Source organism: Malus sylvestris, chromosome 7 (assembly GCF_916048215.2).
Source record: "Malus sylvestris chromosome 7, drMalSylv7.2, whole genome shotgun sequence".
NCBI classification, from domain to species: domain Eukaryota; kingdom Viridiplantae; phylum Streptophyta; class Magnoliopsida; order Rosales; family Rosaceae; genus Malus; species Malus sylvestris.
Genome location: NC_062266.1, coordinates 30,078,327 through 30,093,747, shown reverse-complemented (window position 1 = coordinate 30,093,747; position 15,421 = coordinate 30,078,327). Strand labels below are relative to the sequence as shown.

General features: G+C 35.9%; 1 protein-coding gene and 1 pseudogene across 1 annotated transcript; both read left to right on the top strand.

Moving 5' to 3' along the window:
• Positions 1-2,129: 2,129 nt before the first annotated feature.
• Positions 2,130-3,245, top strand: LOC126627932 (uncharacterized). Its single transcript, XM_050297499.1, has one exon. The coding sequence runs from the start codon at positions 2,383-2,385 to the stop codon at positions 2,971-2,973; it is 591 nt and encodes a 196-aa protein (XP_050153456.1). The 5' UTR covers positions 2,130-2,382; the 3' UTR covers positions 2,974-3,245.
• Positions 3,246-13,135: 9,890 nt separating this feature from the next.
• Positions 13,136-13,798, top strand: LOC126630269 (THO complex subunit 7A-like; annotated as a pseudogene).
• Positions 13,799-15,421: the final 1,623 nt, after the last annotated feature.

The window sequence follows — 15,421 nt, the reverse complement described above, 5'->3', positions numbered from 1 at the left end:
CCCAATAAAGGAAATACTTGTTAATGCATCAGTGTCATACCCATAATTTTCAAATAATAGTGTCATAATATAAAATAAAAAACTCATTTTGACTTTTTGTCGAGCATCTAGTAGTCACTGACCAATCCCTGTCAATATATGCTGAAAGTTTTTGCCAGCATATGTTGACAACTACTATTATTTGTAAAGGTTTGTCGAGGATGAATGCAGGATATTGTACAGTAGTAATGTTGAAAACTGCCAAGGCTTTTCAACTAAAGTATTTCATTGACCACATATAATAGAGTCGCACACAAGAAGAGAGAAAATGAAGACAAATATGATAGCTAGAAGAAAATAGAAGAAGAAGAAGTAGGAAAGGAGGTTGTAATTTAGTTTGCCTTAGGCGTTTATAGGGGTCAAATACAATACACAACCAAATATACATGAGATTTTGAAATTGTTGGGGTCAAAGACAACCAATGACCCTATGCTGACTCCGCCATGCATGTAATTTATTACCTAGAATCGACGCTGTATAAAAATTGTACAAAAAGTTCCTGTTTACTTAACAGACACAGAAGAAGGAATTAATCAAAGAGTTTGGAAATGGGGGAAATAAAGAAAGAGAATTGCATTAGTTAGTTCTTTTTAGTTGATATGATTTTTGATATTTAAGGATATTAGTTTGATTACAAATTTCAATGAGAAACTCATATGCTTCTCATACCAATAGCACTAAGTAAACATGCTATTTTTTTATATTTTAAATAGCACAAGTTCATGCAATTTTATTTCTATTTTTCTAATCACGTGTGTTACATGATGAAAAAGGAGTCGCAGGAACTCATTTCGTCCACTTATTTCCCATCAAAAGCCAGCAAATGCAGTTCAATATGGATTAAACTGTCTATTGACCTCAATTATTAGCATCATTATAAATGACATTATCTGTGTGACTTCCCAAGAGAAATTGTTCAAATTGTGCATAAGGCAAGTGGTCTCAAAGAAAGATAAACCTTAAAAATTGCAACGATAGACATGTTTTTTAAACAGCACATGTGGAAGTCAATTTAAAGTGATTGGTTGTACGCTGGATGAGTCGAGTGAGTGATTTGTTGTTGCCTCATGTGGAGATCAAATTAAGCAAGCTCAAGTCAAGCCTTCGGGTTAGCGGGATAGACCTCACCTTTATTTGATAAGTAGCAAATTACCTTGGCGTGAATAGCAAAGAACCAGCACAACCAGGCTTCCTCACAGTTGTAGCTACCATCAAAACAACCACTCAGGCCGAGTCGCATATGAACCGCGACAAACTCTCATTTATGATACAGAGTTCATCCCGAACCAGATCCCACACTTTCTCAACTGTTTTTTTGTTATGGCTATCGTTTATTTATGGTCCTGCTATATCCATGTCATCACATCAAATAAAATTCTTCCAAAAATCTATTTATGATAATTTTGGTAGTTGCAAATGTGCAATGCGTCAATAATATTATTTTAACTTATTAAAGATGCCACGTATATAATTACTTAATATTATAGTTTAGTAGTACTTCTTTTTATGGACAATTTTATATTTGAATTTTGTAAATGATGAGTTCGCAACTAATTTTTTCAGTTAACACATTAAATGACTCACAACTTCTTCTGCCGTAATATTATTAAGCACTCTGATGGTTTGTTTGAGATTGTTTTGAAAAGATCAGATGCATTTTTTAGATCATAGAAACACTTTTAGTGATACTTCTTTAATAAACATTTCCAAGAAGTATTTGGGCTTTTAATACATTTATTTATTTATTTATGTTTTTTTATTAAAAAAGATTCTAGTTAAGCATTTATGAGCTGAAATGCTTGATACAAAAATACTCTCAAATAAACTCTAAAAAGCTTAAGTATGAAAATTTTATTTTAAGTATGATAATCTTTTTGGAGAGACAATAACAATTCTTTTAAAACAATTTCAGAAAATAGAATTTTTTTTATATAATATCACATTATTTTGGGAGATATAATCTCACTAATTTAAGCTCATGAGGTTTATGTCCCATATAAGAGACAAATTCCTGAAATCAGCATCAATTGTGGAATATGGTTTAGTATTTTTGTTTTGTGTGCATCTAATGTGGAATATGGTTTAGTATTATTGCTTTTCTGCATCAAATTGGAATATATCACATTATATGAACCCTACAATATGTGGAACCTTAAATTAATTAATACTAGACGACTCACATTCAACTGCAACCAGCACTCTACAAGATATTCTATTCAATTCAATATCATCATCAGCTACCTCGCTGCTTCTTCTTCGGATCTTGAAATTTCAGATCTGCCTCTCTTGCTAGCCAAGTAGCTAAGCCAGAGACAGTCAGAACCCAAAAACCAGATTAAAAAATGGTGACTGAAAACAAGTGCGTTTCCTCTAAGATTGTCTCCAAGGAAGCATCCGTGGCCAACTCTTCTTGCAGGGTTTACTATGGAGAAGCTGGTGTTATCCCATTCAACTGGGAGTCACAGCCGGGTACACCCAAGCACAAGTTTTCAGAGTCTTCTCTTCCTCCTCTCACACCTCCTCCTTCCTATTCCACTACCCGTCCCAGCGGCTTTAAACACACCCAGCAAAACCCTAGCTCCAAAACAAAGTTTTTAGGCACCATTTTTTCTAGGCTTAGGTCATTGAGGAAAATGCTCAAGGCACCCAACATGTCATCGCCATTGCCATCTCTATCACCATCATCACCGTTGTCAGCATCCTACTCATCATCGTCATCGTCATCGAATTCTTCATCAGGCTTGAGAAACAAAAACGGTCGAAAAAATCAATGTTTTTCGGTTTCGAGGATGCCATTAGAGAATAATTATGGGGGAGATTATTATGATCATCATCATCATCAAAATTCTGGATCACCTACATCAACTTTATGCTTTGAAGGTAAACGCAAAGGTAATATTTCTACTAATTTTCATGGGATCCGAGGCTGCTAGCCTGCTATTCAGTGAGGAAAATGAAATTTGCGTGTTTGTCCACTGTAAAACCATGAATCGCCGAGGTGCTGCTGCTTAATTAGAATTTTCTGTATGGTCGTGTTAATTAAATCTCTTTATTTTTGGCATTAGATTTTAATTAATTCTAGTAACGTGTGGGCATGCAGTTGCAGTGTGTGGACTGCGATGGACAAGAACATGTGGATGATTCCATTGATGTCATATCTCATGATCAATATTCCAACATAATGCATGTGAAATTCAGTTTTCTATGATCATTTTCCATTATTTTATGTGATAATTTATAAAGAAATATTACACAACGTAGCTTCGCAGTAATGTTGATTTTGAGTGCTTAAATTATTTGACTGCAATTAATACTGTTAACAAAAAAGATTAAAGATGTCAGCTATCACATTACTGATAATTAAGAACCACTGTTCTCGAGTCTGGACCATAATTTGTGTTTTTATCTAATTCTGTTATTATCTCAATAATTATCTACTTATCTTGTATTATTATCTCATGCATCTTGATTTGTATTAATCTAAAAACACGAGACAATCTAATAACCAAAAATAAACAATTATTTATCTTGTAAATCATCACTGTATAGTAAGTTGTTTCAATCTCCTACTCAGATAGGACTTCTCTACATGTTCATAAAAGTGAAACAACTCTGTATTATTAGACATATAAAACTTTTCAGTTACTTCCACTTTTGCTAGCGCTCTGGAGTAGGTACAGTTGCTGGTTCTTAATATACACGTGATTAAAGGGAGCTAAACCAATAATTTAAGAAAGGGCTGCAATTAAATAAATTTTACAAAAAAAAAAAAATGAAGAAGAAGGAGCTGCATGTAATCTGAATTTATATTATTATTAAAATGAATAATATAAATTCAGATTGTGGCATCTCCTGCCGTATAAAATATGGAACCTGCGGAATTGAATACAATACAGTAGTCCTGCTAGAACTGTTTCTGTTTCCTCGATTCACGTGGATATGTCAAATGAAAATGGGAAAGGGATTTCTTCGGATCTTTTTTTCTTAATCCATCAAATTTGAGGATCCGGATCATTGAAATTTGATCAAACGGTTAAAGTTATTATAATTTTTAAAGTAAACCTCTATTTATAACCGTTGGATCAAATTTCAATGATTCAAATCCCCGAACTTCGTGGATTAGGAAGAAGCAATCCATCCCTTCCCATGAAAATGAAGTAATCAAAACAGTAAATATTTTCCCTAGAAAACGTAAATTATCTTTACCATTACATTATTATTTCTTCATGTCCTTTAATAAATTTAACTTTTCTTGGGGTGATGGGAGTGTTACACGATTTTTTAAGGGAACTAACTGGCAGTTTGACATGGAAATCCATCATTCTAGAGATTAGAAAAGCACACGGATGCATTTTAATATTCTCTGATTACCATCGTGTTGGATGATTTGTTAAAACGACATGAATTTGTTGACACTTGAGTTCAAGTCAAAATACGGATCACCCCTTAAACCATTAATGATAAAGAAAATTTAGTAATTTATTAGTCAACCAAAGTAAAACCTTTTTATATCATACTTTATTTTCTTAGTGTGTTTCGTACATGATTTTCTTGGATCAAATTTTAAGATACATTGCTCTTCAGTAGACCATTTATTTGAATTTGAACCTTTTTTTTCTTCTTCAAGATGTATTGTGTTATTACCGTAACTTTCTAACTAGGGGTGGATTTTTTTGCCAAATTGCCGTGCCAACCGAATTACCAACCGTGCCATACCGATTTTGTGCCAAATTTTTTGTGCCAATCGGTAATGGTACGGTATTGTACCGTACCAAAATTTCTTGGTACGGTATTGGTAATGGATATCATTACCACGGTATTACCTTACCGTACCGAAAATATAATATAATATATAATTTATAAATTATATAATATATAATTATATAACACATATTTATAATATTCTAATAATTTGATATGATGAAAGAGGCTCAATCTTGGTTCAAGATTCCAAATAGGAAGAAGATTGTGGCCAATGTGTGGGATTTATATGTGTTGGAGAAGTCTAAGTTATTTGAAGCAATGCATAATCAAAAGGTAAGTATCACAACCAATACTTGGACATCGGTACAAAACATTAACCACATGGTAGTTACCACTCACTTCATGGATAGTGAATGAAAGTTGCACAAACGGATCATAAACTTCATAAAGATCACGGGTCATAAGGGAGAAGACATTGGGAAAGTTCTAGAAGTGTGTTTGAACCAATGGAGGATAAAGAAGATCTTTAGCATGGGGGAAACTTCTATTTGTTTTGGTTCGTAACTTCTATTTGGATTGTATGCTTAATTTTCATCATGAATCTTGATGCATCATTTGAATTATTGTGTGTGTGAATTGTAAATGATGAATAATAGATGAATTTAGGCTACAATGTATGAAATAAAGGTACACTAAAAAAGTTTTGCCCTTGAATTGGGTTAAAAAAGCAAAAACAAATTTTGTCCCAAAACAAAGTGGCAATTACCATTGCCATACAATGCCAACCGAACATTTGGCAATACCGAACTTCGGTATACCGAAAGTTTGGTATGGTAATGGTAATAGATTTTACCAAACCGAAAGTTTGGTACGGTAATTGGTACGAGGGTTTTGGTACGGTAACCGTACCGAACCCACCCCTATTTCTAACTGAGATTATTAAGCGCGACTTTTAGTATTATAACATGTGGGGCACATACTAATCTTATTATTTTGCTCACCACGTATTTTTTTTCTCAAGAGTATAGGTCAAAATCATTAATTAAAACAGTATCTCAATATAATGTTTTTCGTGAACAGGTCATCCATTAAATGAACCATTAAAAAATAATTTTAACTGAGTTAAACAGTCTTTGTCAGTTTGCTTAAGGGTTCGGATTCATATGTCTCGTTAAAATGTGACTTGTGGTTAACACGACATATGAAAGAAAAATATTTTTTTTACCACATCTAATTGTGAGTGATACAATTAAATTTTGGAAAGGAAATTATGATCGTTTGATATATAGGCATGGTCATAAAAAGTTGCGAAATTGGTTGAAATAAGTATCTCAATTGGTAAGATTATCAAAATTAGATAACTATGACATTATCAATAAATATTTATGGCATTGTCGATCACATTATTCACGTATTGACGTTATATTGACAAATTGATGAAAAAAATTATCATTTTGGAATTGTATTTTCGTCAAAGCAACCAATATTTTGAGAAGTTTTGATTTTTATTGGAAGATCTGAGGTGGTTAGAAACACTGCTCATGCTAAACTAAACTTAAATCATTCGGGCAATTCGGGCCTTTTTAATAGAAGGTTGCGCTAAGATTATAATTCCTTTAAATTTGCCAAAAAATTTTGGGCACGTCCATTAACGTTTTGTTAAACAGTTTTTCGTTTTGCCCATATAAAAACAAGTTAAAAATTATGTATGCCCCCCTCTAAAAAAAGTTTTCAAAATAATAAAAAATAAAATATACATTATAAAATAGTTTTTTTAATAAAAAAAGAAAAGAAAATGTATGCCCACCACTAGTGTCACCATCGCCAACACCACCAAGAGGAACTGGTTCAGGATTCAAAATCGAGGTGAGCTAAATTTTAAAGTCAAATTATATTAGTCGAGAGATTTTCAAAAATTTCTGCGAGGCCTTATTTGTTTCAAAATTTTAAATTATCAAAACAAAGGATTAATACTTCAATCCCTAATTTTCTCAAACAGATTGATAAAATGAGCCCATCACAACCACGTGAACTATCTTTTCTAGTTGGGCTACAACGCAAAAGTAGTAGTTGGGAGGGGAAATTTTCGGTTGGCTCAGCCGGTGCTAGATCTGTCTCTGATCACCACCACAACATTCTTCATTGTCTCATCCTCATCACCAACCGTGATCATTTTTAATACTCACCACCATCACTGCCATCATGCACCACATCCTCCATCGACATCACCCTTAACCATGGCCACGACCACCTCCACCATTTCACCATCAACTGACACCACCGCCACCGTCTCACCATGACCATTACCACTGCACTTTTTTCATTACCACCGTCACCATCACTAACACCACCATGACCACCATATTATTCATCGCCATCACCCCACCACCACAGCCATCCATCAGCACCTCCAACGTCTCACCGCTAAAGCCACCACCACCGCCCCCACCCCATCACCACCACAAGCACCTCCGACCACTATCGCCACCACCACCATCACCACATTCTTCACCCTACTCACCATTTTAGATATTGGTATCATATGCATTTTCAACGTTTTCATTCTCAAAATTCATTTCTAGAATAAACTATCAGACACATTCTCAAATCAGAAATCCTATTTGTCTTTTTTGTTTTATAAAACAGTTCTTCAAAATTATTTTGCAAAATGTTACCATACGGGCCCTTTTATTTTTTTTAATTGAATCTAGTAGGTTGAAAATGCTACACTTACTACATTTTGCATACCATGTGTATTACCTTTCAAATGCGGTAAGTGTAACATATGCCATTGGGTTTTTATTTATATATCAATGTCTTAAACCACAGTACTTCGTTTGGTGGTGTGTAGATAAATATCTTGCTTCTGTAATTATTATCACAAGTGTTTTTACTAGAAGTATCTTTATTATAAGGATTTTTATCACAAATGATCTCTAAAACTAACCTTCACCATCAAGATGGTCCCTGAAATTGAAAATCGATCAATGTAGTCCCTGAAAATAGGTTTCACAAATCAATGTAGTCATTCCGTCACAATTTTGTTAAAACTTCCGTTAAGTGTTGATGTGGCACATAAATGAGCCCCACAAGATTTACTGGTTTTTATCACAAATGATCCCTGAAATTGACCCACACCATTAAGATGGTCCTTGAAATTAACCCACACCATCAAGATGGTCCATGAAATTGAAAATCAATCAATGTAGTCCTTGAAAATAAGTGTCGCAAATCAATATGATCATTCCACCACAATTCAGCAAAAATTTTTGTTATGTACTGATGTGAGTTTAATAATTAATTAAAAAAATTGTCTAAATATCTTTTCGCACTATGAATTTTCTTTTCTTATAGTAGGGCCTACTTGTAAGCCAATTTATCTTTTTGCACTATGAAGTTCTCTCTTTTCACAACTTTTTTTATTAACTATTAATATTTTCTTGAATTTAATTAGACTTGTGCAACCCATTTATGTGTTACATAAGCACATAACATAATTTTTGACAAAATTGTGATAGAATGATTACATTGATTTGAGACACTTACTTACACGGCTACATGGATCAATTTTCAATTTTAAGGACTATTTTGATGTCGCGGGTCAATTTCAGGGACCATTTTGGTGTCGCGGGTCAATTTCAAGGACCATTTGTGAGAAAAAAAATGAACCGATCCGTTTATCGTACGTACATCGTGCGGCCATAAATCATTTTAAATACTTTTATTTAAAATTAAATATATATAGTACTTGACAAAAACTGACCGCACGATGTACGATGAACGAACACGGTTTGAGGATCCCCAGGAACCTCACTCGAAAAAAATGGTTTATTGGGCCCATTTATGTGCCACATTAGCACTTAACAGATTTTTTAATAAAATTGTGACGAAATGACCACATTGATTTGCAACACCTACTTTCAAGGACTACATTGATAGATTTTCAATTTCAGAGACTATCTTGATGGGAATGGTCAATTTTAGGGACCATTTGTGATAAAAATGTTGGAAAATTTAATAATAATATTATTATATTAAATTTATTAATTGAATGAAAATTAGAGGTGGAGCCTTTTGGTAGAAAGATGTGTTTACTAAAATGAAGAGTTGCAACTTTTGACTCTTCATGAATAGTCACGTGCTTTCCAAAGAGGTATATCACATTCTATAAATAGGGAAGCCCCCTATAATCATAAAATAACTTTTCATTGTTTGCATAATCATACATAGAGTGCACTAAATATTAGAGAGTCTTATTGAGTCCATATGAGAGAGTTTTCAACACAATCGTGGTTCATGGAGCCTTGTGATTTGGAGTGTTACTATTACAAGGACGTGATCGTTGTATCTTGGGAGATATGCGTCGATCAACCATGAGCATCGTAGTGGGGCGTAAACTTGTCTTAAGGACAAAGTGTCCAACACTTGCCCCGACCATATTTTCTTTGTTTTTCTAATCCATTATGTCATGTTCATTTAGCATTGGTTACTCATGTGCATGCATTAATTTTGATATATAATTGCATGAATTATTTCTTAAATTTTTATGTGATTTAATATAGTAATTAGAACCCTAATTTTTTCAACAATCTTAATACAAGTATGCACATAATATTCGTGCACCATTTAATCTGTGTGAAATGTTTGATGGTGTATTATGAAATCTGGGAAATCATTCATGTGGGTTCCGTATTGATGATTCGCATATATGTTTATATAACTGATGAAATGCCTCAAAATTCATAGAAGACTCGAGTGGTGTGTATACACATATTTGTTTAAATTTAAATTTTATATTTTTAAGGATCTGTTATCTAACTCATGCATTAAGATTTGGACCCTGGCTGACAGTAAGCGAAATACATGGTGTTCACACCTTTCTGTGAATGTAGTCTTGTGTTCCTTATTGGCAAGCTAATAGATGCAACGATTCGAAGGATAAAACTGAAAAGATCCTTGGTCCTGCCTGAAGTCAATCTTTCTTTCGAATAATGACAAAATTTCCAAGATTGGATGTAGAGGACCAAAGGACATGACTAATGTTTTTAAATTTGGTAGAAAGACATGATCACTTTGTATGGTTGATTTGGTCCTTTTTCAAGCTGCAATTATTCGGTTACAAAGATGGTGTTGTTTGGGAATGGCTTTTTTGTTTCAGGATTTTGTGAACATCCATTGATGTCACACATCGAAGTCAAAACATTATTCCTTACAAGCAACCATTTGTTTTCAAAACGAAAATTAAGTCGTTTTGTTTTAGATGTGTGTTACCTTAGATCATAGTGCCATCATTTGGCTTTGTTATTTGAGTAGATGCACATATCTCTGGGTGAAAAGCCATCATGTGATGTTTGTTGCAGAAACTGCACACTTCCACATTTGCTTGAAGAGACGCTTCATGCATATTATTGTTTCATGTAAGATGATCACATTGATCATCATTTGGTGGTTGATAGTTATCTCTTGGTGAAAAATGATAGTGTGTAAAGGGCATAGTTTTCACTGTTAATTGCCTACAAGGAAACAAGCAGAGTTTGCATCTTTATTATAGACACTGTGCTTAACAAAGGAAAAATAACTACTCCCACAAAGGGAAGTAAGGTAAAGACAATTACTTTCGAGAAGGGAGGTACATGGGAGAATAATGTTTTGACTTCGATGTGTGACAACTGAAACTGGTGTTGTCATTGATCAAAGCTAGGTATAGCCATGTGTTGATGCACAAAACCGAAGGTCTTGGAACAACGTAAATCCGACTGTGAATCTGCAAGAAAGTAAATAACACAAGATGTATCGTGGTTCACCCCAATGTTTGGGTTACGTCTACACTGATTATTGTATTTCTTTGAGATGTTGAAGAGGGAGAGAGAGCTTCTCTGTGAGGATGAGAGCTCTGAGAAGGTGAGGGTATGGCCTAAGAAATGGCCTATGAGTGTGAGAATGAAGCTCTCCCAATTGTGAGGGTGATGAGTCCTTTTATAGAATAAGGACTCCTCACTTATTACATATTTGCCCATTCCTTTATTACATAATTACATTTGAGTCCCCCGAGTATTTATACGAGATCTAAATACGGAGGCCCTAAGTATGGTACAAACAGTAGTCCCCCAAGTCTTCAGTCAAAAGAGTCTTTTGGCTGGAGACTTGAAATTCAGTCTATGTATGGGCCGAAGTAACAAGATGTTGTCTAGAACTGATACCCGATATGAGGCAGTGCTCAACGTGAAATGATGCTCAATTAGAAGTAGCACATGTTGCAAGGCTGCTCGGTTTGTGGCTTATGTTGCCTTGGTTGGCTCGGTTTGTGGCGTTTGAAGGTGAGAGAGTCCCTTTTATAGAATAAGGGATCGCTCCTCAATACATAAATATGGGCTAGAGTTGATGCTCGCGGCGAGATAGTTGCTCAGTAGGTGGCGATGCTTTCTAATGATGGTGAGAGAGTCCCTTTTATAGAATAAGGGCTCGCTCATCAATAAATGAATAATGGGCTAGAGTTGATGCTCTCTAATGATGGTGAGGGAGTCCCTTTTATAAAATAAGGGCTCGCTCCTCAATACATGAATAATGGGCTAGAGTTGATGCTCGCGGCGATGTGGTTGCTCAGTAGGCGGCGATGCTCTTTAATGATGGTGAGGGAGTCCCTTTTATAGAATAAGGGCTCGCTCATCAATACATGAATAATGGGCTAGAGTTGATGTTCTCTAATGATGGTGAGGGAGTCCCTTTTATAAAATAAGGGCTCGCTCCTCAATACATGAATAATGGGTTAGAGTTGATGCTCGCGGCGATGTGGTTGCTCAGTAGGCGACGATGCTCTCTAATGATGGTGAGGGAGTCCTTTTATAGAATAAGGGCTCGCTCCTCAATACATGAATAATGGGCTAGAGTTGATGCTCGCGGCGAGGTGGTTGCTTAGTAGGTGGCGATGCTCTCTAATGATGGTGAGGGAGTCATTTTTATAGAATAAGGGCTCGCTCCTCAGTACATGAATAATAGGTGCTCTCTAATGAAAGTGAGGGAGTCTCTTTTATAGAATAAGGGCTCGCTCCTCAATACATAAATAATGGGCTAAGTCCACCAAGTATTTTTCATGAGGCCCAATATATGGTACATAGTGTAGTCTCCCAAGTCTTCGGTCAATAGAGTCTATTGGCTGGAGACTTCAAATCCATGTATGGACCGAAGTGGCGGTTGTTCGGAGGCGGTATTTGTATACCCTGCACTGAAGCTTTGTAGGTGAAGCTTTGAAGCTGTAGCTCTGTAAATGAAGCTTTTGAAGCTAGAACTCTGTAAATGAAGCTTTCGAAGCTGGAGCTCTGTAAATGAAGCTTTTGAAGCTGGAGCTATGTAAATGAAGCTTTTGAAGCTAGAGCTCTGTAAATGAAGCTTTTGAAGCTGATTGACATGAGTGATGCTCATGAATGTTTATGTATGATTGACATGAGTAATGCTCATGAATGTTTATGTATGATTGACATGAGTGATGCTTATGTATAATTTTGGAGTACTGGGTGTACTTTTGATCACCTGGTTGGTGATAATAGCGGCAGGGTGTTGATTAAATTTGGAGCCATAGGGCCTGGCTCTTTTGGGCATATGGGCCTTGGCCCTCCATATAACATTCCAGCTTATTATTTTGGTCTTGACGACTTTTTTTTTTTTTTACTCTCTGATGGGGTTTATACAGATGTTTCCGAAAGATAAGAAAAATAAATTACATCATTCAAAAATAAATCCGTCCCTCTGCACAATGAGTCACGCCCATAATTCCCTTTGTTGCATGCCATCACCACCGCAATTATATCTGCTTCTTTTTATCTTCTTTTGCTTTCTGCTTTTACTTTCTCTTTTCCCTTTTGCAGATGGCAGACAAGAATGATTAATAGAATTAATAATAAGAAAAGAATCTTGTCTTTTACTTTTCTTGATCTCCCCGCTCATTCTCTGTCCCTTCACTTGGCAGACAAAAGGAATCATAATAATAGGAAGCTTATCTCCGCTTTTGCTTTTGTTTCCCACTTCGTTTCCTGCATGTTCTCCTGTTTAGCCATGCTGCAAGCTTTATTAGACTGATTGATAATCTTATAGTAGAACACAGAGAAATTCAGTGTTAGACCCAATCTTATTGGATAAGTTGGTGACAGATCCGCAAGCGCTATGGCCCAACTTTTTTCGATCCCTCCTAAGGTAGCAGTGTTTAGTCGTGAAGCACATCCCACCGTCCAATTAACCTCAACCAAAAATAACAAACGTCTTTCTTTGCCGTTGGATTCCACAATCAGGAGCTGGATCCTTCGCTATGAACGAGGTTTTTCTTTCTGGAAATTAGCTTAGGGTTTGTTAAATTTGAAATCGAATTTTCGCCGGACTCATAACCTCTGGTCAGTTCCAATGCTGGCGAAATGAAGAAAAGCTTCAGGGCGAGGAAAGGCCGTGGCGGTGAACTACGCGTTCGGGCCGTTCGAGTATGACGTCATCATCCAACATAGACTTCTGACTCGGACCACAACCACGAGAGGCGAACCGCCGTTAAACAAGCTTACGTCCCTGTTCGTCGAGCTTGACAAGAACGATGACAACTTCACCGACTACGACAAGCTTGCCAAAGCTTTCTTCAAGGAGCTAAACACGTTCGAGATTTCACTTATAAAGAGCAAAGCCGTCGTGGATACGAATCTCCAGGAGAAGCAAAACTTCGACGAGCTAAGGGAGGAGATTAATCGACAGATTGTGCAGGCGAAGGCCGACATTAAGATGCTGAAGAAGCAACTCGAGGAGAGTTAGATCGAAAGAAGGCACAAGGAAAAGTGCGGATCGATCAGGAAATTGATTGATGCGCAGCCGCCGCGGTCTGAGACGCTCAAGGTCATATCAGATTTGGAGAAGGAGATTGCAGCATTGGATGCGGAGAACACCGCTAGTTCTCGCACGCTGGAGCTGAGAAAGAAGCAGTTTGCTCTGCTCTTGCATATGGTGGATGAGAAAGAGAGAGAAATGAGAGATTTGGATTTGAGAGGGAGTATTGTGTTTGAGTTTTTCTCTTTCTCTCTGTAAATTGAATAGGTGTGTCTCTGAGTGTGGGTGTTGGATTGTTTGGTTCCTGGGTTTTCTTTGCAGATTCACGACGAAGGTGAAAAAATGAAAGAGAACCGACACAACTTTTCGTATCGATTCCCTCAGACAGCGCCAAATGTTGATGCATAAAACCGAAGGTCTTGGAACAACGTAAATCCTACCATGAATCTGCAAGAAAGTAAATAACACAAGATGTATTATGGTTCACCCCAATGTTTGGGCTACGTTCACACTGATTATTGTATTTCCTTGAGATGTTGAAGAGGGAGAGAGAGAGATTCTCTGTGAGGATGAGAGCTCTGAGAGGGTGAGGGTATGGCCTAAGAAATGGCCTCTGAGGGTGAGAGTGAGGCTCTTCTAATTGTGAGGGTGCGGGGTCCTTTTATAGAATAAGGGCTCCTCACTTATTACATATTTGCCCCTTCCTTTATTACACAATTACATTTGAGTCCCCCGAGATTTATACGAGATCTAAATACGGAGGCCCTAAGTATGGTATAAACACCATGAGAACTCGATAAGTTTATAGGCTAAATGCAAAGTGCAAAACATGTTTATCTGGGAAGAGGCTATAGCGATACTTTAAGGCATAACAAGTGAAGATAGATAAAAACAAAATATCTTCAATGGTTTCTATCTTAAGTATGATATTGAGTAAATTTCCATTCATGTGGGGGATTGTTGGAAAATTTAATAATAATATTATTATATTAAATTTATTAATTGAATGAAAATTAGAAATAGAGCCTTTTGGTAGAAAAATGTGTCTACTCAAATGAACAGTTGCAACTTTTGACTATTCATGAATAGTCACATGCTTTCCAAAGAGGTATATCACATTCTATAAATAGGGAAGCCCCCTATAATCACAAAATAACTTTTCATTGTTTACATAATCATACATAGAGTGCACTAAATATTAGAGTCTCATTAAGTCCATATGAGAGAGTTTTCAACATAATCGTGGTTCATGGAGCCTTGTGATTTGGAGTGTTACTATTACAAGGACGTGGTCATTGTTTCTTGTGAGACACGCGCTGATCAACCATGAGCATCAAAGTGGGGCGTAAACTTGTCTTAAGGACAAAGTGTCCAACACTTGCCTCGACCATATTTTCTAGGTTTTTCTAATCCATTATGTCATGTTCATTTAGCATTGGTTACTCATGTGCATGCATTAATTTTGATATATAATTGCATGAAATATTTCTTAAATTTTAATGTGATTTAATATAGCAATTAGACCCTAATTTTTCCAACAAAAAACCCTTATTATAAAGACGTTGAAATCATCATTAAAATTCCAAGTGCTTCATTTTTATGTTTTAAATGAAAATCTCGACTTTACGAAAGGTAAAAAATTTATTAAATAAAAAAAAGTTACACCTACTCATGGACATAAAACTTAAAGAAAGCTGAAAGATGAAAGATACATGAAACTAAGATGAAGAAGAATTTCTGTCACAGCCCATCCCGAAATTCATTTATCAGTAATATAAAATGACAGCTTTATCCTTGGACGGGAAAATGTTAGTGTGTATGTGTGACATATTGAGACTTAGAGATTGTTATGTGGTCTTGAATTGGTGACCACGTGGATCA

What these genes read in the sequence shown, in the direction of transcription:
- LOC126627932 (XM_050297499.1), top strand. Translation starts at nt 2,383, where the DNA reads ATGGTGACTGAAAACAAGTGCGTTTCCTCTAAGATTGTCTCCAAGGAA.